Here is a 26761-nt window from a genome sequence, read left to right as displayed (position 1 = left end):
ACATTACCGAGGTCTGTTATCACACTGCTTGCCTATACCTCTAGCTCAGAGCAAAAGTGTCTTCAGCGCACACACAGATTTAATTGCCAGGCCCTCTGGCTTGACATTTCCTGTGGCCGGGCTCTACCGATTGGCTGATGCTAGTCTGTCTCCATAGCGACAGGGGAGCTGAAGCTAGGGAGGATAGAGCTAAAGGAGCAGAGGGCTGCCAGCCAAATGACAAACACATCTCTGAGGTAGTGTCAACTCAAACACACAGACAGCATGCCCAACAATGCCTGACAGCAATATACGGTCATTTTCTTGTCAAAGAGTCGGCACAATAGTCAAAACACAAGAGGTCAAAGGTCACGAGGAAAGGCACAAGGGACTGTCATCCTCTCAACTGCTAGATAATTCACTGCTATTATAACTATAAAGCTATCTTAGCTTTTAGCGACAAGAGCTAATTTGGACGTTCTGATTAATTACATTATTTGAGCGATCTTATATCGATTCTTCTTATAAGATGATGCATTGCTGCCATTTTTAGCAGCGTAAAGCTGCGTTTCCTACTTTTTATTTGATATAACTTTTAATTTGATGCGTTTTTGACTTCATTTAAAAGAGTAAATCTTGCGAATATGTTTATATGATGATGCGTTCTGCCTTATAAAAGTCTGCTAGATTTACGCTGCTAAATGTGACTAAATAAACGTATTTAGATGATGTTTCCACCCTATTTAGCAGTGTAAATCTAGCCATTTTTTATATGATGGCACTTTCCGCTTACAATGTTTTTTTTTGCTGTGTTCACAGCTTTATTTAACAGTTTGTTTTTTTTCTTCTCCCCAATTTGGAATGCCCAATTCACGCTACTCAGTAGGTCCTTGTGGTGGTGCAGTTACTCACCTCAATCTGGGTGGTGGAGCAAAAGTCTCAGTTGCCTCCGCTTCGGAGACCGTCAATCCGCACATCTTCTGTCCATGACACCGCGGATACTCGCAGCATGTGGAGGCTCATGCTACTCTCCACGATCCATGCACAAATTACAACGTGCCCCATTGAGAGTGAGAACCACTAATCGCGTCAGTGTGTTAATGCCAGCGTCACTTTGAACTCCACAGGAAAAGCGGAGTGACATTTAAAACTTGCTAATTTAAATGCACCTTTCATAGGCAGAAAATGCTTTATCTCTATCACAAGTCCCATCTGGGCTTGTTTTGTACATCAAATAATAGTGCTAAGAGGTCCTTTCTCCATAATTTTATCACTGACAGGGAAGCGCTGTTGTGGTGTGTGTGTGTATGTGTGTGTGTGTGTGTGTCAGTGTAATGACTCCAGGCAGACACGTTACAAAGGTTCCCAGTTCCAACCAGTGTTATGCTGGTTTTGCTGTATTAACTGTACGTGTCAATCGCAATTAAGGAAAATGAACGCGCTAAACTTTTTTAATTAATCGCATGCGAATAATAAAGCGTTAATTATCATACAGTGCATCCGGAAAGTATTCACAGCGCTTCACTTTTTCCACATTTTGTTATGTTACAGCCTTATTCCAAAATGGATTAAATTCATTATTTTCCTCAAACAATTTCTACAAACAATGCCCCATAATGACAACGTGAAAGCAGTTTGTTTTGAAATCTTTGTAAAATTATAAAAGATAAAAACAAAAGAAAATCACATGTACATAAGTATTCACAGCCTTTGCTCAATACTTTGTTGGAGTACCTTTGGCACCAACTACAGCCTCAAGTCTTTTTGTGTATGATGCTACAAGCTTGGCACACCTATTTTTGGGCAGTTTCTCCCATTCTTCTTTGCAGGACCTCTCAAGCTCCATCAGGTTGGATGGGGAGCATCGGTGCACAGCCATTTTCAGATCGCTCCAGAGATGTTCAATCGGGTTCAAGTCTGGGCTCTGGCTGGGCCACTCAAGGACATTCACAGAGTTGTCCCATAGCCACTCCTTTGTTATCTTGGCTGTGTGCTTAAGGGGGTCGCACACCGAACGAGAAGCGCAGCGCAGCGCCGCGCCGTGCCACGTCTAGAACAACTCACAGGTATCGCACACCGGACGCGCACATTCTATTCGCGCGAGCTCAATTTTGAATCAACTCCTGGTAGAAGTCTAGAAGAGCTGCACGATGGGTGAGTTTTAACTTGATGTATTATTTATTTTTTATGTTAATTTAATAGCTGATGTTTGATCGTTAATCGAGTAAAAGTGTCTATCACGTTGTTAAGTCTGTTATTTTGTTGTAACGTTATCCGTTGTCTTGGCAACTATGTTACATACAATAGTATTTATTTAGCTAGCGTTTAATGGCGCCGCCGGTGTGTGTACACTCATAGAGAATAATGTGTTAGAATTTTAAAGACATGGCGCTGCGCGGCGCTGCGCGTTCGGTGTGCGACCCCCTTTAGGGTCGGTGTCCTGTTGGAATATGAACCTTCGCCCCAGTCTGAGGTTTTCATCAAGGATGTCTCTGTACATTGCTGCATTCATCTTTCCCTCGATCCTGACTAGTCTCCCAGTTTTTGCCGCTGAAAAACATCCCCACAGCATGATGCTGCCACCACCATGCTTCACTGTAGGGATGGTATTGTCCAGGTGATGAGCGGTGCCTGGTTTCCTTCAGACATGACATTTGATATTCAGGCCAAAGAGTTCAGAATTTGTTTCTCATGGTCTGAGAGTCCTTCAGGTGCCTTTTGGCAAACTCCAGATAGGCTGAGGTGTACCTGTGGAAGTATTTTAAGGACTACCTTCATACTCAGTGCCTCTTTGCTTTACATCATGGAAAAATCAAAAGAAATCAATGCCAAGACCTAAAAAAAAACATTGTGGACCTACACAACTCTGGTTCATCCTTGGCAGTAATTTACAAATGCCTGAAGGTACCATGTTCATCTGTACAAACAACGGTACCAAGTATAAACGCCATGGGAGCACGCAGCCATAATACCGCTCAGTAAGGAGACACAATCTGTCTCCTAGAGATGAATGTAGTTTGGTGCGAAAAGTGCAAATCAATCCCAGAACAACAGCAAAGGACCTTGTGAAGATGCTGAAGGAAACAGTTAGACAATCTATAGTATCTATATCCACAGTAAAACAAATCCTATATCGACATAAACTGAAGGCTGAAGGCTGCTCAGCAAGGAAGGAGCTACTACTCCAAACCGCCATAAAAAGCCAGACTACAGTTTGCAAGTGCACATGGGGACAAAGATCTTACTTTTTGGAGAAATTCCCTCTGGTCTGATGAAACAAAGATTTAACTGTTTGGCCATAATGACCATCATCATGTTTGGAGGAAAAAGATTAAGGCTTGCAAGCCGAAGTACACTATCTGCTTTACTGCAGGAGGGACTGGTGCACTTCACAAAATAGATGGCATCATGAGGAAGGAAATTGATGTGGATATATTGAAGCAACATCTCAAGACATCAGCCAGGAAGTTAAAGCTCTGATGCAAATAGGTCTTTTAAATGAACAATGACTCCAAGCATACCTCCAAAGTTGTGGCAAAATGGCTTAAGGACAACAAAGTCAAGTTATTGGAGTGGCCATCACAAAGCCCTGACCTCAATCTGATAGAAAATTTGTGGGCAGAACTGAAAAAGCATGTGCAAGCAAAGAGTCCTACAAACCTGACTCAGTTACACCAGTTCTATCTGGAGGAATGAGCCAAAATTCCAGCAACTTATAATGAGAAGCTTGTGGAAGGCTACACAAAACATTTGACACAAGTTAAACAATTTAAAGACAATTCTACCAAATACTAACAAAGTGTATGTAAACTTCTGACCCACTGGGAATGTGATGAAAGAAATAAAAGCTGAAATAAATAATTATCTCTACTATTATTCTGACTTTTCACTAGGGTTGGGCGATGTCCCCTAAATAGGCAGTTGATGATGTTGACAGTAAAACATCGCGATGGACGATGATATCGTCGGTGGGGGGGGGATTATATAATTTCATATAATTTTCAAAAATTATATGAAAAATTATAATTTCGTTATTTTACTAACCCAACTATTGACTTGTCGGCGCTTTATCAGTAGGTTGCACGACACGTGAAGCATTTTTATTTTTAGCTTTCACTTAAGAAGAGTTGTGCACTTTTTATTTTAATATATCTCTTTACATAAATACTATTTTCCACTTAAAAACTATAATTTCGTTATTTTACTCACTGATGAGCAAAAGGTCGAGGCAGAAATGACCATGTACCTGCAGGAAATGGTCATTGATGGGGAAGAGGACCCGCTGACTTGTTGGAAAACGAACGACAAGGTTTCCGTTCATGGCAAGATTAGCACGGAAATATCTGTGCATATGTGCTACCAGTATTCCATCAGAGCGGGTCTTCAGCACAGCGGGTAGTGTAGTTACTCCAATCCGCAGCTTATTAAAACCAGATAAAGTGAATATGTTGGTATTTCTGGCCAGAAACATCGAAATTTAAACATGGTCTATGGTGAAAGATATTAGACTTCTTTATGCATTTTTCGCCATCCGTTGCGGAGCTATTCGATTTTGCATATTATTTTTTAAACGTTCATTTGTGTAGTTCATATGACCACTTTACAATATTTCAATAACATAATTTATTTTGTAGCCTGTGCTGAAGTTAATTGTGCTGCTAATTATAAGTGAAATGTTAATGCCGAGTTTCGGTCTGAGTGTTGTTCCCGTTTTCTTGTTTTATTTGTTGTTCTTCTATGTTTTAATAAATGTGTGTTATTCATATTCACCTTGTTTCTTTCATTTGATTTGACATTATGGATTTATGGCCAAGGAAATTTTTCTTTAAAAGTATTAACCAGACAAAAGTTATTTGACGTTCAGCTGGTCTGGGTTTATCTTAAACTGCTGCTTCAGTGTATACAAGAGCTATGTGACAATGAGCAAGATGTTCTGAGACACTACAACTACTAATAATTAATTAATAAAGGCTATTTTCTTGTAGCCTACAACATAAAATATTTTAATCTAAATGTACATTGTAAGACATGTAAAAAAATGACAAGAAGCTAACAATGTCAAGATCGATATTTGTGTAGCCTGCCTGACACGGTATTTTCACAGACTAACACGTCACGTCTCTGGCATATACTACAGTATTTAAAATAGCATATATGCATTAGTTATATTCTCAATTTAATTTACAGAGCAATCCCTGCAAAGTTTTTAGGTTAACTATAGAAGAGACTAGGATTAGTGAGTCACACTAGCAAGACTCGCAAAAGGGGGCGTGGCATCACGATGGTGGCTCTACATCGTGATGTTGGTGATGATATCGTCCATCGGCACAACCCTACTTTTCACATTCTTAAAATAAAGTTGTGATCCTAACTGACCTAAGACAGGGAATGTTTTCTATGATTAAATGTCAGGAATTGTGAAAAACTGAGTTTAAATGTATTTGGCTAAGGTGTATGTAAACTTCTAACTCCAACTATTTATTCATATATTTATTTATGCACACATCTGTAAGTTCATTTATTTATATAATTGTGTATTTATATTTTATGAATATTTTTGCAGGTTTATCTTCCATACTTTTGCGCCTTATTTAGTAGCATAAATCCAGCAACTTTTTTATATGATGATGCTTTCTGTCTTATATAGCATTGCAAATCTAGCTAAATATTTCTTAATTATGTAACATTATTCTTTGCGTTGCATTACACTGACATGAATTGAAAAATAAACTAGCATGTCTCTACTGTATATGCAGTGGGCAAAGTGTCTATGTGTGAGGAGGATGTTCAGAGCAGAGAGCTGTGAAGTGTATGATGGGAGGACAGAAGGACAGCTCTTTTTTCGGGAACTCCATCTACACAGGTACTCACCATAACCAGACAAAAATGAGCCAGTGTCTGCCTGGCTTAAACATCCAGGCAGTCACATCCACAAATTAATACCTGTATATACCTAATTTTCAGCATGAAAAGACCCATGAAAAAAAAAAAAGTATCTCTATAAACTCCTTCCCACCTAATCCAAAATATCATACCAGCTCAAAAACATTCATATTAATATAATGATTATATAGGGTGCGATTACCTGCAGCGTCCCACTGAGCAGAGAGCAATGGGGTCTCCCACCACAGCCACCAGTGACTGCGCTCGAGTGATGGCGGTGTTCAGCAGCTTGTAGTTGGAAAGGAAACCATAGTCCAGATCTTCAGTGGAGTCCTCCACCAACTGCTCCTTCCTCTTGATGGCCGTCTGCTTGTGTTTGCAGGTGTGACGGGTGCGAACCGTACTCAAGAACAGCACCCGGAACTGCTTACCTACAGACCGGAAGAGATACATACCTCCTGATTTAACTTTTGGATTTTGTAATCTGATTACCTAATCCAGATTACATGTAATCTGTTACTACCCAGCAATGCATGAAATGTATAGTAGCTTGTTTTATGTAATCTGATTATATAATCCAGATTACATGTAATGTTTTACTACCAAGCACTGCATGAAATGCACAGAACCTAATTTTGAACACATTTTAAACCTCAGAGGCCTTGACTTCTTACTGTATTATATCCAACAACTAAACGATAAAATCAGTGACATAATTTGACAATCTGTTGTATTGAAAAATATTTTTTGATTATTAACTTGTAATTACTACTCACATTTTTTCTTGCAACCCTGTTACAGCATGATTTCCCCATACAAAAAATGGGACACTCCTTAAAATTGTGACGCCCAAGAACTGACATCATTTCATAAATAATCTCATTCCATTTGATACATTTTTACACAAATAGTCATGTTGACAGCATTCATCGAGCTTTACCATTCAAAAGTTATTTTAAGTTATTAAAAAGAAAAATTACCAAATAAAGATTTTGTTTTTTTATCAATTGTATTTCCTTGATTTTGTTAAATTACAACAATATAATTTTGTTTTTACAAAAAATATATGGCTTGAAAAAAACAATTACACAAATCATGTTTTGAAACCATATTCACCAATCAAAAAACTTTTTCCAGCCTTACTTCGTAACCTTCACATGGAAAGTTCAAATTATTTTCATATTAAAACACAATATAAATGTGATATAAAATGAGTATCTTTGACTCACCCTGGACATTGAGCACTCTCTCCACGCTGACTTCTGGCATTCTCTTTTTGCGGAGTTCGGCACGGATTCGAAATACCTGGTCAGCATAGGGAGAGACCACACCGATGCTCCCCTCATCCAGCTTCCCCCAAGCCACTGGCCATTTTTTCCTCATCTCCTCCACCCGTTCCACTATCTCAAACACCTGCACATGCACAACACAGTATTCAGACAATACTAGAACACACCAAATACTGAAATAAAGAACTACAAGTAACTTGTCAATCTGAATACTAATTACAAACAAAACCACAAATGATTTATACCAACGTTTTGTCAGATGCATATGGGCTATATAGCAAAAGTTAAACTGTCTTAAAACACAAGTTCCAAAACTGATTTTGGAAAGATACACTCAAGAAAAGGATTTTTGCAGGGTGTTTAGTTTACTTAAAATAAACTAAAGCAACACAATTTTAGAACATTTTGTCACAACTTGATCTCATTGTGTTCTATCCATTTAAATTTGTAAAACTGAAGTCTACTTCATCCTTTTGAGTTGGGACTACATTAATACTTGATGTAGCACCTAAAATATCACATAACATAATTTAGAGGAGGTGATTATCTTTAAAACAAGCCCACACACAAACTAATCGGATACATAAGATCATTAGATAATCTGGCATCTAGCTATCTAGCTACAACCACATTCAATTTCAGTCATCAGAAATGCTGTAGCTTCATGGAAAACTAAACCAATCGGACTGGGTTCAGATTGCTCCAACCAGTGGTGAGAGTCCTCTATATTTGGGCAGAGATTCATGCGATCAATCACTCTAGTTAAATATGGCCACCAGGAGATGGTGCCAAATACATAACACAGACTAAATGATGACTCAAATGGCACAGAATAAAACTCATTCTGTGAAATGTCATTACTAAAATCATGTTTGATGCTATGCAAACATTTAGTCATTGTTGAGTTTGCATGTGTAATTAGTTCTTATGTACAATTCTTATGTTTTATTTGTTTTGAGAGACTTTTGGACACCAGGATTTTATATTTGTCATGCTTTAACTTTTGATTGCTTTGTCGTATCAACACAAAATTGTACTCAGTTACAGTTGACATGATTGGGAACAAAACAAAAGCAGTTTGTCAGAGCTGCCTTATTTACTTAGATTATGATACATTCCATGTTTTAACTCTAAACTACACTAAAATGTAAGGGATACCAACAGAATTGTTTTTTATTTACTGTCAATGGTTATGTTGGGTTTACCTCAGCGTTGTTGTAGTAAGCCGTGCTGTTCTTCTCCTGCACGTCCTCTCCTCGTGCGGTGAAAAAGGTGAGAGGGTAGAAGTCCTTATGTGGCGGTTGCTTCCCACTGGCCATCAGTTTACCCTCATAGAAGAGCTCAGATGTATAACTGCATTCAGCCAGAACAGATAGTCAGCACTCACTGCTTTAATAAGGACATCCATCAACCTCATTAACATAAACCTAACCCTAACTCAAAATCTACAGCAATCTAACCTAAACCTAATTCCAATTCTGGTTTATCACATCACACCTGGTGTTAACAACACAACACGTGTTAAGCTCTAGCGACAGCATTTGTGATGAAAAATCTTCATCTCAAACCTTATTTTCTTTTTTTAAAAGCCAAAAAACATAGTTACATTAATGTACTTACAAAAGAAGTAAACAGGGCAATGCAATAACACTCACTTTCAAACCTTGCCAAACATACAGCATGTATTTTTATGCAATGAGCAGACTTTGCGATATGAAAAGGAAGTCTAAATTATTTTCTGTTGTAATCGACATTGTCACAAATTCTGTCGTGCTTAACTCAAACAAATACTTCCCTGCATCCATTTCACAGCAATTTGCTTTGGTTGAATTAGATAATACTCACTCAAACTCTCCGCAGGACAATATATGCAGATTTTATGCAAAATGATTCACAAAAACATCTGCTCTGAGCTGAAGCCCCTCTTATTCAATTTAATTAACATTTTGACACCAGAGCGCTCCAATCAAGGACATTTTAGTCATTTTTCTGACTTCTGAAGAGTTCAAAGCAACATATCTATCAAGAAAGGAGGGGTGAGCTAAGAGCAAATGCCCGAACGCATCCAAAACAGACTGGCACTTAATTTATAAAGCCCCAGTCCGGATGTCAACACTGCTTCTAGTGTACACAGGTGTTCAATCTTTGTTCTGTTTTGTTAGCTCTTAATCCCAAAACACAAGACTGGGAGCCCACACAGGGAACAAATGTCTTACAGTTGCCATTGAATGCGTGTGTATGTGTGTAACTATTCTCTGTATGTGGTGCCTTTTCATTCCCTGAGGAAAATCCTCTCATATTTAGTTATATTTATACATAATTATGTATAGTGCATTGAAAAAGTACTCGGCCCCCAACGCAGTTCAGTTTTCAAAAAAGATTTTGTGTCAGATTCCAAATTTAGAATATATAAAAGTATGACATTTTTCTCCAGCTGGTAAACAGTATTGTACATCGTGACAAATAAAATAAACATCACTCTGAACTACAAAAGTCAGTAGCTGTGACTGATAATAATGTCCATGCCTCAACAATCTAAAAACTATTGCACAAAAAGGGGCTGTAAGGGGGAGTGGCTACGAAGAAGCCTTTGCTGAAGAAAAAAAAAGTACATGCTGGCCTATAAAGACTTGGCAATACTTCACTTGGAAGATACTGGAAAGATTGGGCAAAAGGTCTTGTGGTCTGATGAGACTAAAGTGGAACTTTTTAACATATACACTAAACAGTATAGGCCCATTCCCACTGGTGGTACTAAAGCCCATTTTAGACACTTTAGACGCAGCAAAGGAACTATAGTTATTTGAAGCTGTTTACGGGCCATTTTAGGTCCAACTCTGGGGTAGGTACTTTTGGGGCATATAGGGACTGTGGCAGACTGTGGGAGGTGCTGCAGCCTGTGATTGGTCAAAAACCTATGACACAGGGGGCCTGGGAAGGTCAGTGGTAAAGACGCTGTCAACTACACCAGGAGTTCGCTAGTTCGAATCCCAGGGCATGCTAATTGACTCCAGCCAGATCTCCTAAGCAACCAAATTGGCCCGGTTGCTAGGGAGGGTAGAGTCACATGGGGTAACCTCCTCGTGGTCGCTATAATGTGGTTCGTTCTCGGTGGGGTGTATGGTGAGTTGTGCATGGATGTCACTGAGAATAGCGTGAAGCCTCCACACGCGCTATGTCTCCATGGCAACGCGCTCAACAAGCCACGTGATAAGATGCGCGGATTGACTGTCTCAGACGGATTCGTGGTCGCGTAGGAGTATTTCAGTACAGTAGTTTATGCTGGGTCATAAACTAGATTGTGTTGATAAATAGGTTTATAGAGTTCAGCGCTTTCTCTAACTTCGGCTACAGGGACACTGCACGCGGCCCTCACGTGAAGACACAGAGTCTGAAAACTGGAAAATGCTGCCTTTTGTTTTTTTTAAGAAAAGGCACTACATACAAAGAACAACAGAAGTAGAGGTAACAAGAAAGGTTCACATGAGTGTACTTGCGTCAGCGACAGCCCTAACATTGTGTGTGTTTGCATGTGTGTCTCTCCTCAGGAAGAGTGTGTGAAAAAGTTCACACCTACTTGATGATCGCCTCATGTGAGCGGTAGTTTTCACACAGCAGGATCCTGCAGGGGTATTCAGATGGGTAATGCTCGTACAGACGGTCCAGCAGGGACACATGCAAGTTCCTCTCTCGTGCAAACTCACTGTACACAAACGGACTCAGCTGCAGGAGACAGTAAACACAGCAGATTCATGATTACATGCGTTAAATTAGCTGCAATAATTAACTTTATAGCTGATGCGTGTCATTTTATTTATGTAAAAATACTTTCCCGTATCTCAGCTTAACATGCAAAGGACTGAGCCGTGAAACTCTACATGGTGCATTCTGATAGGTCCTTTGAACATGTTATCTGTTAGCCAATCAACTTGCGTACTCTCACTTTGTCAAACATTTAAATTGCATCAGTTGTTTGCAGGATAGCCGGATTCACTGCAGTGCACTACAAGAGTTTACTCATTGAAATCCTCCTCCTACCCAGAACCACTTGTCTAGATCTGCTTTAAAGGGATTTTATGCACGTCTAATCATGCAGTAGCAGCGTTAGCAGATCTAGTCCAGATCTAGTATGACTGAATTATAAGTAAGCCATCTGCAGGTTGATTTCCCTTAAAAGTGTAAAACTATGGCACTATCAAAACATTACTCTGCTTGTTTGAATGTTCCGTCCAGCCAAACACAGAAACATGCAGCTTACCAATGAACCTTAACATATTTACCCCCCTTTTCTCCCAGTTTGGAATGCCCAATTCCCACTACTTAGTAGGTCCGAACCTTAACATATTTAATGTTATAGCAAAGGTTACACTCTGATACATAGCAACTCATTGAAAAGAAAAAGGGTAAATCAAGTCAAGTCATTTTTATTTGTATAGCGCTTTTCATAACACACATCGTTTCAAAGCAGCTTTACAGGAAATCATGCATTAACAACAACAAAAATTTTTTTAATATCTATAAAGTCTTAGGGTTATCATTGTGTAGTTTGATTAAATATGATGATAAAGTTTGTATAAAAATTAAATAATAATTGTATTTAGAACCTCTGTGAGCAAGATGAATGCGACTGTGGCAAGGAACACAAAACTCCATAAGATGTTGGTTAATGGATAAAAATAACTTTGGAAGGAAACCAGACTCACTGTGGGGGCCAGTTCCCCTCTGACTAACATCATGAATATAATGCCAGTATTAGTTATTTGTGTGCAGTACAAGTCAGTAAGTTGTAAATTAAGCAAGCGTTAATGTCCAGTGTTTAAAAACCAACAAAAAAAAAACACAGATCATAAATAAGAGCATAGCTGAAGTTTCACAGCTATGTGAAGCAGGATTTTGGACCAATGAGATCTCTCTGTGGGTAGGGCTTTAGAGAATAAAAGAAAATAAAGAAACCAAAAAACAGAAACCAAGAGATTGTCAACATGTTGTGTAAAGGCACTTTTCCACTACACGTTATGGTTCGACTTAAACCGCTAGATGTTAGCTACTAGCTCATTGTGCTGCATAAAGCAGTTGTCGCATGGTGATTTTACAGTGTAAAACAATTTAACAATTTAAGTGTAACAGTTAAATTGGCCTGGTTGTTTTAGAAGCAAGCTTTCCAGTAGCTGGTCAACTAAATAAAATGAAGCTTTCAAGCAGAATATAGTGTTAACGTAACAAAACGTACCATCCTCCATCGTGGACTCCAGCCGTCAAGAACACTCTCCCTCCCATTGCTCGCTGGTCTAGATAGCGTCCATTTGGTCGAACAACTTCCACGTTTCCTTGATGGTTCTGTAGTCACTTATGCTTTTTTTTTACTTTTCCCTACACTGTTGGTAGGTCCGGTGGTAGCCGTGTGTGGCCAAAAGCTGAGACACTTCCTGAAAGACTTTTTAGTTCCGTTCATCGCTAACGAGAGGAACGTCTGCACCTCGTTTATTGACCACAGCGTGGTTTTGCGAACAGCCATTTCTTTTTACAATTTGAAAGTCGCGTGATCAAATGATACAGCTATCGCTGTTAATAACTTTAAAACTAGTGCGTTGATGTCCCGTGTCACAAATCCAGTAGTGACGATTTTCTCTGGCCTATCAGAGATCTGCAGGGGTTTGACGTTACATTTAGTATCGGCTCAGCTCGATTGGAACATAATAAGTTGAAACAAATAAAAAGACATTTACTGTAAGTGGTGTAAACTAGTGTTTAACCCTCCTATTCTGTTAAAGAAGGGCCACTTTACTGTTCGTGGTCATTTTTGTCTGGAAACAGTACAGGTGACACTTATTTCCCCCCCGTATGAAATGGTAAAAATAAATCTTCCCTGAAGTAAAAACAATAAAATGATTCACTTCTTTTGGGATTAAATTTTTTTTAGATCTTATTTACATATGCATTTCTCGATTTCACCATTGATTTGCATTTGCAAATAAGCACATTTATGAAACTTCACTACAATGAAAACCTACACTTCTATAATTTGAAACATGAAGATAATGTGAGAATGTGTCATGTATTGGGGGAAGATTGCTGCCATCTGGTAAAAAAAGAAAAATAACTTGAAATGACTTGACTTGAAAATCATGTTATGACAATAATAGCCAGTAGATGGCTGCAGTGTTCTATGCACATACTGTGTAGTAATTCCACATTTTATCACAAGTTATGCATTTGGATATATAGTTAGACATGATCAAAATAATGTATTTAGACAATTTATTAAAATATTATGTCAAAGTTTAGAATTTTATTTTTTTATAACTGTTTTAAAGTGTCAGTTTTTGTAATAATGTCACATTATGCTTGCATTCAAACCTGACCTGGAGTTACAGAGAGAAGTCATGCTAAATCATTTATTTCAAATATTACATATATATTTTTTTTTGTCTTTTCCATTCATTTTCATTCGGTCGGTCAATTTTGACCACTTAGAATTCTTGAATCAAGTTTAAAAAAATACATTGTGTTTAGATGGCTAGTGGAAAAAGTCACCACATCTTGTTCCACTTAGATAACGGAAACCATTTTTATTACATCGGAAAAAGTGATTTCGGTCAAAAAAGACAAACAATAGGAAGGCTAAAAGTTTTGTCCTGACTACGTTTGACCAGATGGAAACCTTTGTAATCATTTATTTTGGAATACTTTTTTGTTTACAGGATAGTTTTGCAACTCCTCAGAGTTAATCGAGGACTATGAACTTTAGATATCAAGCCTCATCTCTTATTTGTTCATTTATTTAATCTTCTGGATGTGATGTGGTGTGCAACATACTTGACACTTTTGTTGCAACGCACCCAGTGAACTCTAATTCTGGGGTAGAACAAGTTTAGTTTTTTGTTAAATTCTTAAGATGAAGAGACACAGGTGGGGTGAGATGAATTATTAATGCTGCAGGAAGTGAGTGGGGTGATGAGGTTTCTATCTAAAGGGCATTTAATTAGAGGTCCATTGGTTCCACTCGGGCAGCGCTGGTTCTTTATGGACGGGAGTTAGACACTGATCTGACACCGTCTGCAGAGTGAGGCCAGCACGAGAGACAAGATATGACAGCGTGGAGAGCCTGTTGCCCTGTTCAGAGCGAATTCTGAGTTGAGCTCAGAGCGCCATCATCTCACTGAGCACTTTATTAGCCCATCTGCCGCCGTGTTGGGTGGACTTCTGATCCAGCTTTAATTAGGTGGAGCGAGTTTTTATCTATTGAGTGGCAAGTAAAAGTATGTGAACCCTTTGGAATTAACTGCATTTATGTATAAATTTGTCTTTAAATCTGGTTTGATCTTCATTTAAATCCATTTTAACTCGCAACACAAATTATTGTATTGTTCTTGTACATACTGAATACATCATTCAAACAATCACAGTGTAGGTTGGAAAAATTATGTGAACCCCTAGCCTAATGATGTCAACAAATGCTAATTAGAATAAGGAGTTGGAAAACCTGGCATTTAATGAATGAAACAAGATTGGAGGTGTGGGTTAAAGCTACTTTGACTTGTAAAAAGCACTCAAATATTTTGAGTTTGCTACTCACAAGACGCATCTGCTGAAGTGGACCATGCCTCACAAAAAAAGAGAGATCTCATTGTTTCTTTGCATAAAGCTGGAAAGCATTAAAAAGTTCTCAAAGAACTTAGATATTCATCTGTACACAGTTAGACATACTGTCTATAAATGGACACAATCTAGTACTGTGGCTACTCTCCCATAATGTGGCCATCCAGCAAAGATGACTCAAAGGGCACATCACAGAGTGCTCAATGAGACCAAAAAAAACAACCCAAAAGAGCTAAAGTATATGGAAAGAATAAACAGGCATGGTGTCTATGGCAAGACACCATGAAGGAAGCTGCTGCTTTCCAACAAAAACATTACTGCATGCCTGAATTTGCCAAACACCAACTTAGCACTCCACAACGCTTCTGGGAAAATGTTTTGTGGACTGATGAAAGCACTTGTTCTGCTTATATAAAGCAATATGTATGGTGTAAATAGGGCACAGCATACCAACATGAAAACATCATCCCAATGGTGATGTATGGTGGAGGGAGCATCATGATTTGGAGCCGCTTTGCTTCTTCAGGGCCTGGACGCTTGCCATCATCAAGGGAAAAATGTATTCCTAAGTTAATCAAGATATCCTACAGGATAATATCAGGGTGAAGCTCAGTAGAAGTTGTGTGATGCAGCAGGACAATGACCCTAAACATCAAAGTAAATCCATTACAGAATGACTTCAAAAAAAGAAAATCCACCTTTTGGAGTGGCCCAGTCAGAGCCCAGATCTTAATCCAATAGATATGCTGTGGAATGACCTCAAGAGAGCTGTTCACACTAGACATCCTAAGAATATGGCTGATCTGAAGCAGTTCTGTAAGGAGGAATGTTCCAAAAATCTTTCTGAACATTGTGCAGGTCTAATCTGAAACTTCTGGAAACGCTTGGATTTAATTAATGGTCGATCGTCCTTCAGCAGCAATAACCTCAACCAAGGGTTCACTTTTTCCACAGCTTTGTGAATGTTTAATGGGTTGTGTTCAATAAAGACATGAAAGATTATAATTGTTTGTGTGTTTTTAGCTTAAGCACATTTTACAGACAAGTGTTTGTCTATACTTGTGACTTTGAAGATGATGAGATCACATTTTATGACCAATTAATGCAGAAAACTCCGCTCTGATGAATCCTGCACAATAACACCAAGGACATGCATTAAGAAAATACATTTGGATTTCTTGGTGACTCATTTTTGGAAATCGCATTATTTTTGGGCTTCCTGCTTTAGTGACTCATGACATCATAATTAATGTACCTGCATGTGATCTCCTGCCAGTACGACGCGAGTGCCCTTAGTGGCCAACGCCAACGGCATGATGGTCTCGCACTCCATGGCTTGAGCGGCCTCGTCCAACAGAATGTGTGTGAAGATCCCTTTACAAACACAAAAAATTAAATATTCATTACATGGAGCTTCACAGGAGCAGCCAATAATAATAGATAACGCACACACACACACAACCATAAACACAAAAGGGTCAGCCATTAGGATCTGTAGAGGAGGTTCTGCACACAGTATCTCTAAGAGATGTTAGTTTGGTCTGCATGTGTGTGTGTGTGTGTGTCTGTGTGTGTGTGTGTGTGTGTGTGAGATTTATAGATAACTCACTGATACGTCAATAAAAACAGAACATGCATATTATGGCACATATATATTGTGTAAAATAAGTGTTTGCTGTTTTACAATGTTGTGTACATCTCATATTATATGAATGTCAGCATTAAATTCACTGCTGTTTAAATACCGTTCGCCCATTATTCGTTTTGCATCTTCACTCAAAAATCTTAATGGAAGTCTCTGTTTGCCATTTTTTATTATTATTTTTTTTTTTCTTCTTGAATTAAAAGTTTTGAATCAAACTGTATTAATGTATTGATTGGTTTCAGAGCAAATACAAACATATCAAGATAAAAAATGGAATATCGCCAAAGGCCTGACAAATCCAGATTATTCGTTTTATCTCAGTCCCGCATGTAATCACACCAAAATTGGCCTCCTTTCTCCAAACACACAAACAAACATTGCCTAAAGGAATACAAACACAAAAGGTTTGTGTCAGTAAGGGAATAAACTCCCCAACACCCAAAGCACTAAGACAAAAATCAGCAGTAATGACTTTAAATGAAGGGATAAGAACAGGGGAGAGACAAACGAATAGAGATGGCAGCACTGGGTGTTAATGATGCCATGAAGTTAATGATGTTATATGGGCGAGCCGCATCTCTTAGCAACAGATAATTCTGCACACAGACACACTGGAGGAGGAAATTAGCCTCTCCTAATAAACTGCTGCAGATCGCTCCAGCAGGAGGAGTTTAATGTGGCCACTTTCAGCTGTGACTCGCTTCTGATATGTCTTTCTGTTTTAATAAGATGTGTGTAGTTAGGAAAACCAGCTGCAAGTCCTGTCTTTAGCATACTGACAGTAGGAAAAACAAAAGTAGAGAGTGAAAAAAGGAGAGAAGTTGTGTATAGATAATCGATAACCGATAATCGGTTTGACTGATTTTTATCTGACAGATATTTACACTTTTTCCAGTTTATCAACACGGGGTCTACCGAAAGTACGGTCACTGATTCTTGAGTTAATCTTAAGTGAAAAAGTGTAACAATTTAAGACAATATAGAAGCCATTTAGGTCACAGACCAATGTGCAATGACATTAATATGTTGGCAAGGGATCCCACACTTAAACCAACACGTTTCAATGAGCTTTGCAGTCCTTTTGACATGGAAAAGGGTTTTAAAATATCATTTCCATTAAGAGTCTTAGTATATACTCTGTGTGTGTATATATATATCAAATCATATATGCACCAACAATCATGCCACGGTCCAAATCACTGAGATAACATTTTTTTCCCCATTCTGATGGTTGATGTGAATATTAACTGAAGCTCCTGACCATATGATTAACACTGCACTGCCGCCACACGATTGGCTGATTAGAAAATCGCATGAATAAGTAGATGTACAAGTGTTCCTAATAAAGTGCTCGGTGGATGTATTTATGTATGTATAATATATATATATATATATATATATATATATATATATATATATATATATATATATATACACACCACGGGTCTGTTGAATGCTTGATTCTGATTGGTTCACAGATGTTCTAAGGTGTACAAATATTTTTTAAGTAAACGCACGGCTATAAAGTAGTTCCAGGTGTTGACCGCATAAAGGTTCCAAATCACATTGCCAAATTATTTCAGTTATTTCAAAGAGCCCAACAAGCTACCAACACAAAATAACCATATAAACAAAGTAATTGGTTCAAGTAAATTGGTCAAACAATGTCTAAAATATCCAACATATATTTCAAATTCATTTAAAAAGAGCCCTCGTGCTCCTTCATCTCCCCCGCACATATATACACACACGTACGCACGCACACACACACACACACACACACTCAGATGGTGCACACACTACTGACGGAGATGCTCTGCGTCCTTACAAGGGCGTTCGAAGAGCTTCAGCTTGAGTTGTCACCCCCAGAGGAACCTGAACAGTCTCGCCTCTATGAATAGTTCCTGCAGTCTGGACGCTGTCATACGCAGCATCCCACAAATCTGCCCATTCTTCCCCAAAGTTCATAACGAACTGTTATCGAGCCGCAATCAAAAAATAGAGCTGCACCCAAAAAACACTCGAGGACACACATACCCGTAACGTACACACTTGAGGCCAAAACATACTCGTGAGAGTAACACAGAGTCGTCAGGTCAGCGCACTCCTGCATCTCAGTAGGGATGAAAAAAAGTTGTTTAGGTTTATAACAGGAATATACCGATTTTGAAGCGATGTTACTTCTGATGAAAGCTGCAACAAAAAAGGTAATCCCAGAAGTAATCTCTCTCATTTTCTGAGTTTCTCGCTTTCAATCCGTCTAATGCGAACTCTCACACACATGCACAAACGCACTAACTTGTTCCTCCAGTAAGTACTCGAGTAAAGCAGCGCAAGCATCCGTTGCTGGTTTTAACATGATGTTTTCCAATTAGCAATGAAGGCTCAGACTGTATTAAAGCAAGATGCTGAATATATTGCGGAAGAAAGAGCGTTTCAGGGACAAAACCAGAAAATGTTTCAGTCCAAAAACAGTCCGTCATCAATTATACTTTACATATACGTTGATTTTAGGGCGTATGAGTGCTCACCTGGCTCCAGGTCAAGCTGGCAGAGGTACTGGGATGTGCTGAGTGTGACCACAACCACACGGTGGCGCTCTACGTCCTGCTGCGTGGGCATCTGGAAGGTGAAGTAAGCTCCAGAGATCAGACAGTACTGCTGCACCACTGGATGCACCGTCTTCACCCAGCGGTTTCTGAAATAAACCCTAAACGAACACACAAACACAACAGAAAACAGTGTTCAAAATACATTTCAAGTATGTAATTTGACATATTTCTCAGTGAAACAATATTGAGAGGAAAGTTTGTTTTGTTGGCAGCTTCTATGGCTATTTTTATGGTGAAATTGAGGTTATTACAATGGAAAGTAATGTAGGACAGGAGTTATTTTTAGTACTAAAATGCAGTACAAGACTTGAATTTTTGCTATGGATATGAATGATAACGTGTGTCTTGTTGAGGTGAGGTGTGCCATTACTTTTCTAAACAATCAGATTTAAACCTGCTGGACAATAAAGCATGCATACAAATAACATAGACTTACATTGAAGCAGAGACCGAGCCATTTCAAGAATATATATACTTGGAGGTTAGCTCTTTTGACTTGGGCCCTTAAGAAACCACTAAGCAGTCACAAAGAGTAGCCTAGCAACTGCATAAGTAATGAACTAAATACTTTAGCAACCAAATAATAATGCTCTGGCAACCACCCTCAACAATCTGCATTGTGAAAATAGTTTGCATTGTCTTAAGAAAAAGTAAAAATGTGGTTGGTTAATATTTTCTTCTCACCCATGCAGCCTTATTTATGTCACAAAAAAAGTTTTTTTTCAGAGGAGGAGAAAGTTATTACATTGTGATAAGAGATTAAACTAAAAAAAATAAACAAATCATTCAAATAATGTGTACCAATGAATCATGCACAATCGAATCAGGAAGATTTATTAAGAAATGTTGATATCTGAAGGGCAAAGTATATGTGACAAGACGGATGAGAGACTTACATATGCACTACTGTGCATTTAAAAATAACCTGGATGACTAATAACATCTTATAACTCATTTCCTTTCACAATGTCCATTTAGAAGGGCTAAAGAAAGACACCTCTGTCTATACCCAGTCTAAAAGGGATAGTTCATCCAAAAAACTAAATTCTGTCATTTACTCACCCTCATGTTCCAAACCTGAACTTACTTTAGTCCATGGAAGACAAAAGGCAAAGTCTTATAGGGCTTTTCCACTGCACGGTACACATTGGGGGTTTTCCACTGTGGAAAGTTCTTTTTTAGCACCACCTCGTTCGAGGGTCCAAGCAAGCTGAGCCGGTACTAAATGTGACATCAAACCCCAGCAGATCACTGATTGGTCAGAGAGAATCGTCACTACCAGCGTCACTGGATTTGCGACACGGGACATCAACGCACTAGTTTTAAAGTTAGTAACAGCAATAGCTGTATCATTTGATCACGCAACTTTCAAATTGTAAAAAGAAATGGCTGTTCACAAAACCATGCCATGGTCAATAAACGAGGTGCTGACATTCATCTCGTAAGCGATTAATGAAATGACGTGAAACGAAAAAGTCTTTCAGGAAGTGTCTCAGCTGTTGGCCGCACATGGCTACCACCAGACCTACCAACAGTGTAGGGAAAAGTTCAACAAAACTTAAGTGACTACAGAACCATCAAGGGCCACAACAGATGGAGAGGTCCAAATGGAAGAAAGTGGAAATGGTTCGACCAAAATGGACGAATAGGCAATAGATCGGCGAGCAATGAGAGGGAGAGTCGGCCACGGCACTGTTGGAGTCCACGATGGAGGATGGTACGTTTTGTTATGTTAACTCTATATTCTGCTTGAAAGCTTCACTTTATTTAGTTGACCAGCTACTGGAAAGCTGGCTTCTAAAACAACCAGGCCAATTTAACTGTTACACTTCACCATGCAACAACTGCTTTATGCAGCACAATGAGCTAGTAGCTAACAGCTAGCGGTTGTGCTATTGTTTAAGATGATGTCATGGCAGTAGAGCCGGCGCAACTATGACGATCAGCCTATAATACCACCCACGTTGAGGCGGCACTAAACTGCAGCGGAAAAGCAAGCTCAGAAAAGTAACGCAAGAAGAGTCGAGTTGAACTGAAACGTGCAGTGGAAAAGTGCATATACTTGCTTTGTAGGGAAAAAAGATGCAATGAAAGTGAATGTCGACTGAGGCAGACAGTCCCTAACATGCTACTAAATATCTCCTTTTGTGTTCCACAGAAAAAGAAAGAACATGAAGGTGAGTAAATAATGACCGAAATGTTATTTTTGGGTGACGTTTGTTACCTGAGAGGTCGTGCATGTGGATTGCCAGCCTCCACGTATGGATGGAGGTAATCTTTAATATACAAATCTGCTGCACTGTTTGAATGGGTGCAAATCAGAACCCTGAAACAAAGAAACAAACAATACATAAAACAATAATCATCATCGATATTTTAGGTAGGACCAACAACAATAAAAAGCTCTCTCTCCTTCAATATAAGGTAACGTTGCATAAATCTGTATAAAAAAATGGTAAATGTCTTAACCTTTAAAACTTGAATCTACAACTTGAAACTGTAACATGCAGTGGATTACCACAGTAAATCATTTCACCTTCCCCCATAGAATGTAAAAACATTTCTAGGAGGTTGAACTTCTAGTTATGTGCTACAAACATAATTCTTGTGGGTGGAGTTTTCTTTATGTAAACAGCTTTTTGCGTACAGCTAAATCACTTCCCATACTGTTATGCCTGTGTGTATCAAGCAAAATGTTTGCCGGCTTTACATGTGTTGAAATTATATTTTGGGTAAATTTTGGGTAAATTTGCATAGACCAGGTACAAATACAATCACACAAATTATCTCATATTAACGTATCATAAATAACTCTTGTCACTATAATTTTGAAACAGTGTGTATTGTAAGCTTTATTATGTTGCAGTGTCTTGCCCATAGACTTCCATTGTAAGTGCATCACTGTAAATACTAGCAATTTGTTTTGTTATACAGCATTGTGAAGTGTGCTCTTGCTCACCGTGAGTCAGGCTGTTTCAGGATGTGTTTGACTGCCTGGGCCAGCGTGAAGGTCTTGCCAGTGCCATAGGGTCCGATGATAAGCACCGGTGGAAGGTTGATGGAGAGGGGGGTGGTGATGGCCAGAACAGCCTCCTTCTGTTTGGCGTTCAGACGTGGATCAAGCTGCTCATCCCACTGCCTGTGGCGCAGAGGAGGAACAACTTTCACACTACAAACACACAACCATTCTCTCCAACATAGCTGTCACTTACAATAACAGAGCCATCTGAGAGTGAACTGCTGCTGGAGTGAAGATTATTTACATCATGTGTCATTTCACATTTTAGCTCAATATAAAATGGGGGAATCTTCAATTAAGGTCACTTGACAAATTGAAATCTTGAAATATGAAACTTTTTTTAAAATAGGTTTCATCTATAAAGATCTGGTCAAGGCCTTGATCAACTTTCTACTAAATGTAATGTGTGACGGTGATGATTTTTAATATTGTGTGTGTGATGGTAAAGACGAGTAATGATGATGACTTGTGATGGTGATGAAAAGTGATGGAAATGACGCGCGATGGAAATGAGTGACAGGAATTATGGGAATGACGAGTGCTGGGAAAGCTGGGAATGGCAAGCAATGGGAATGATGGAAATAAAGCTTGATGGTAAAGACACGCAATGGGAATGCCATGTGTTAATAAAGACGTGTGGTGGGAATGATGCATAAAGGGAATGATGGAACTGACACACACTGGGAATGTGCGATGGGAATGCCATTTGGTGATAAAGATGAGTGATGGGAATAACACGCAATGAGAATGACACCTTATGAGAATGATGGTAATAAAGCACGATGGGAATGATGGAAATGACGAGGGATAGGAATAACAAGTGCTGGGAATGATGTGCGATCGGAATGATGGGAATAACGTGTGATGGTAAAGACGTGATTGGAATGATGTGTGGTGGGAATGACGCATGATGGGAATGACCTGTGGTGGTAAAGACGCATGGTTTGAATGACACGTGATGAGATTGATGAGAATGAATCGCGATGGAAATGACACATGATCGGATTGAAATGCAGTGGGAATGCGCATTGCGGTAGTGAGTTTGGGTGTTACAATTTGCACAACTGTCATGAAAATAATATCACAATATAGAAAATCTTAATGCCCCTAAAATAAGCTTAATTTTCAATATGCTAAATATACTTTCTTGTTTGATTCTTATGATTTTGGAAATTGTCTTGTCAGGTTTAGTGACAATTCTTTTTTTATAGATTTATTATAGAGGGGAGGTCAAAACATCTGAATAGGGGACAAGCATATTATAAATTAAATTCTTGCAAATGTAACATAAATAAGGTAAGAAAAGAAGTTACTCATTCAGGGTCTTGTGTGTGTGCCGGTACCTGTTGGGACTCCAGGGGATTGTGGGAGTGAGGCTGACATCTGGAAACAGGATGCCGTTATCTCTGATGCGATCCAGAGCATAGTGCATCTCACACAGAGGAAGCCTGTTCAACTGAAACTGCAGCTCCACCTGCATCCAAACACACACTCCTGCTTCTTAAACACACTTAAATACATTACTGTATTTACTCATCTGTTACACTATTTTTTGGAGTAAAAGTAAACCGTATTTTTGGTCCTATATGTAGCTATGGGAATGAATACATTATCCTTCAACCACAGACTTGTTGTTCCAGAACATTACAAGGGTTCTGAAACGTCACGATAATCTAAGGAGATGTGTCAAATTATTGAAACCCCTTAGCCCACATAGGGATTCCACAAGACTAAAGGATTCAAACGTTTTCAATACATACAGTGAGTGCTTGTGCACGCGAGAGTGTGTGTATGCGTGTGTGTGAGACGCTGGTGGGCACAGTGATAAATAGGATCTGTTCAGCTGAGTAAAAAGGGTAATTTAGGCCAAATCCTGCTTTTTATAGGGCAGCCAGACCCTGGGGTTTATGCCATAGCAATTCAATTTTACTACGGTATGTGTACACTGCTTAATCAAATTCCCTTTCATATCTCCAACAAATCTCTCTGTGACAAGACTACAGAGCCCTGTTTGCAACGGAAAACACATAATTGTTTACATAAATTACAATGAACAATTACTATTTCCAATGATTAATTAGCATATGGGGGGTTGGTTTCAAAAAAGTTGTTCCAAATCCATATGCTTCCGAGGAAGGACAATAATTATGCGGACACATCTATCAATAAGTCTGCAGCACTTTTACATGTAATACAAGTGGATGGGGACTGAAGTCACTGAGTTCCAAAATGGATTAAAAAAAAGTCCAATGCATGCATCCAAAAATTGTATATAGTGCATGAGTGATATGGACTAAGTCTTTTGAAATCATACGATACCTTTGTGTGAGAAACAGATGGAAATTTAAGTAGTTGTTCAATAAAACTATTTTGCACTATATTCAAACTAGCATGTGGCATTCGGTTACAACTCAACAATTCAAATGCCGTGCAACGTGCCTTGATTTATATTTGACAAAAGTTGACCGCTTTTTATGGTGCTTTTATGTCATTTTTGGAGCTCTACATCCACAGTGCCCATTGATTTTTAATGTGTGAAAAAAGCACAGCTTGGACAATCTGCATTTCATTTTGTGTTCCATGGAAGATTGAAAATAATACAGGTTTGGAATGACATGAATGTTAAAGATGACAGAATTTTCATTTTTGTATTACTCAACGTCATATTTTACCTGCAGTTCCTGATCGGCCACAAGTCCAAGCTCAATACAACAGTCTTTACAGATCCGTAGGAAGATGTAATCCTTGGTCTTTTCCTCTATAAGGGCCTCATACACCCGTTCCTTGGCTCCGGCTGGCTGGTTCTGACCTGTCCGCTCTTTAAAGACAGGCAACAGCAGAACAGAGTTGACCTTTGTCATGACCAGTCGTCCAGCTAGTGTGTCTTCAGACAGTGTCTCTGTCAGTTTGAAGCGTGCAAACAGCTGTCCGTTCTGAGCGTACTTGGCCCCACCAGAAATGCCAGTCAACATAAAGCTCGTCACCAGCTGCAGTTTAACCTTGATGTTGAACCTGTGAGGAAAAAGATGAAAAGGGGTGTTATTTGGGATTTTATATATTGCTGAACTCTTTTCCATAAATGCCAAAACAGTTGCACAAGAACCAATGTACCATCCTCTAAATAATAATACAGCGCTCTTTACATACACAATACAGCACAAACTCTCATATCGTATTGATTTATTATAGGATGTAGAGTATGCGCCGTACTGACTCATTGTAGGATGCAGAATACGCGCCGTACTGACTCATTATAGGATGCAGAGTACGCATCGTACTGACTCATTATAGGATGCAGAGTACGCGTCGTACTGACTCATTATAGGATGTAGAGTATGTGCCGTATTGACTCGTTAAAGGATGTAGAGTATGTGCCGTATTGACTCGTTATAGGATGTAGAGTATGCACCGTATTGACTCGTTATAGGATGCAGAGTACGCGCCGTACTGACTCATTATAGGATGCAGAGTACGCGTCGTACTGACTCATTATAGGATGTAGAGTATGTGCCGTATTGACTCGTTAAAGGATGTAGAGTATGTGCCGTATTGACTCGTTATAGGATGTAGAGTATGCGCCGTATTGACTCGTTATAGGATGTAGAGTATGTGCCGTATTGACTCGTTATAGGATGTAGAGTATGTGCCGTATTGACTCGTTAAAGGATGTAGAGTATGTGCCGTATTGACTCGTTATAGGATGTAGAGTATGCACCGTATTGACTCGTTATAGGATGTAGAGTATGTGCCGTATTGACTCGTTATAGGATGTAGAGTATGTGCCGTATTGACTCGTTAAAGGATGTAGAGTATGTGCCGTATTGACTCGTTATAGGATGTAGAGTATGCACCGTATTGACTCGTTATAGGATGTAGAGTATGTGCCGTATTGACTCGTTATAGGATGTAGAGTATGCGCCGTATTGACTCGTTATAGGATGTAGAGTATGTGCCGTATTGACTCGTTATAGGATGTAGAGAATGTGCCGTATTGACTCGCTATAGGATGTAGAGAATGTGCCGTATTGACTCGCTATAGGATGTAGAGAATGTGCCGTATTGACTCGTTATAGGATGAAGAGTATGTGCCGTATTGACTCGTTATAGGATGAAGAGTATGTGCCGTATTGACTCGTTATAGGATGAAGAGTATGTGCCGTATTGACTCGTTATAGGATGAAGAGTATGTGCCGTATTGACTCGTTATAGGATGAAGAGTATGTGCCGTATTGCCTCATCATAGGATGTAGAGTATGTGCTGTATTGACTCGTTATAGGATGAAGTGTATGTGCCGTATTGACTCCTCATAGGATGTAGAGTATGTGCCGTATTGACTCCTCATAGGATGTAGAGTATGTACCATATTGACTCATTATAGGATGTAGAGAATGTTTCGTATTGCTTTATTATAGGATGTAGAGTATGTGCTGTTTTGACTCATAGGATGTAGAGTATGTGCTTTTTTGCTTCATAGGATGTTGAGTATGTGCTGTTCTGACTCAAAGGATGTAGAGTATGTGCTTTTTTGCTTCATAGGATGTAGAGTATGTGCTGTTTTGACTCATAGGATGTAGAGTGCTTTCTGAATGTATTGCCCTCTATTGTTGATGTATTAGTTGAAATAGCATAATAATATCGAACAATAACAGTGACGTAAAAATCCTGTTGTCTCAATATGCATAATTAACTTAATTATTTCACTTCTATCTTCATCAAACCCATCCCAAAAAACAG

The 26761-nt window shown here is 39.0% G+C and overlaps 1 protein-coding gene across 2 annotated transcripts in view; it reads right to left on the bottom strand.

The window, feature by feature from the left end:
- helz (helicase with zinc finger) overlaps positions 1 to 26761 on the bottom strand; it is a 74125-nt gene that overhangs the window by 25726 nt on the left and 21638 nt on the right. For both annotated transcript variants that reach the window (XM_052139031.1, XM_052139030.1), the window contains 10 exons: positions 24699 to 25038; positions 23370 to 23500; positions 21967 to 22146; positions 21232 to 21333; positions 18927 to 19105; positions 16006 to 16124; positions 10729 to 10874; positions 8357 to 8504; positions 7092 to 7275; positions 6065 to 6293 (listed from right to left, as the gene is read on the bottom strand). In XM_052139031.1, coding sequence (XP_051994991.1) covers positions 6065 to 6293; positions 7092 to 7275; positions 8357 to 8504; positions 10729 to 10874; positions 16006 to 16124; positions 18927 to 19105; positions 21232 to 21333; positions 21967 to 22146; positions 23370 to 23500; positions 24699 to 25038 — 1758 coding nt within the window. The remainder of the gene's footprint in view (positions 1 to 6064; positions 6294 to 7091; positions 7276 to 8356; positions 8505 to 10728; positions 10875 to 16005; positions 16125 to 18926; positions 19106 to 21231; positions 21334 to 21966; positions 22147 to 23369; positions 23501 to 24698; positions 25039 to 26761) is intronic.

Source organism: Xyrauchen texanus, chromosome 12 (genome assembly GCF_025860055.1).
Source record: "Xyrauchen texanus isolate HMW12.3.18 chromosome 12, RBS_HiC_50CHRs, whole genome shotgun sequence".
Taxonomy (NCBI): domain Eukaryota; kingdom Metazoa; phylum Chordata; class Actinopteri; order Cypriniformes; family Catostomidae; genus Xyrauchen; species Xyrauchen texanus.
Note: the sequence above shows the minus strand (reverse complement) of the source record. Positions and strands in the feature narration are given on the sequence as shown.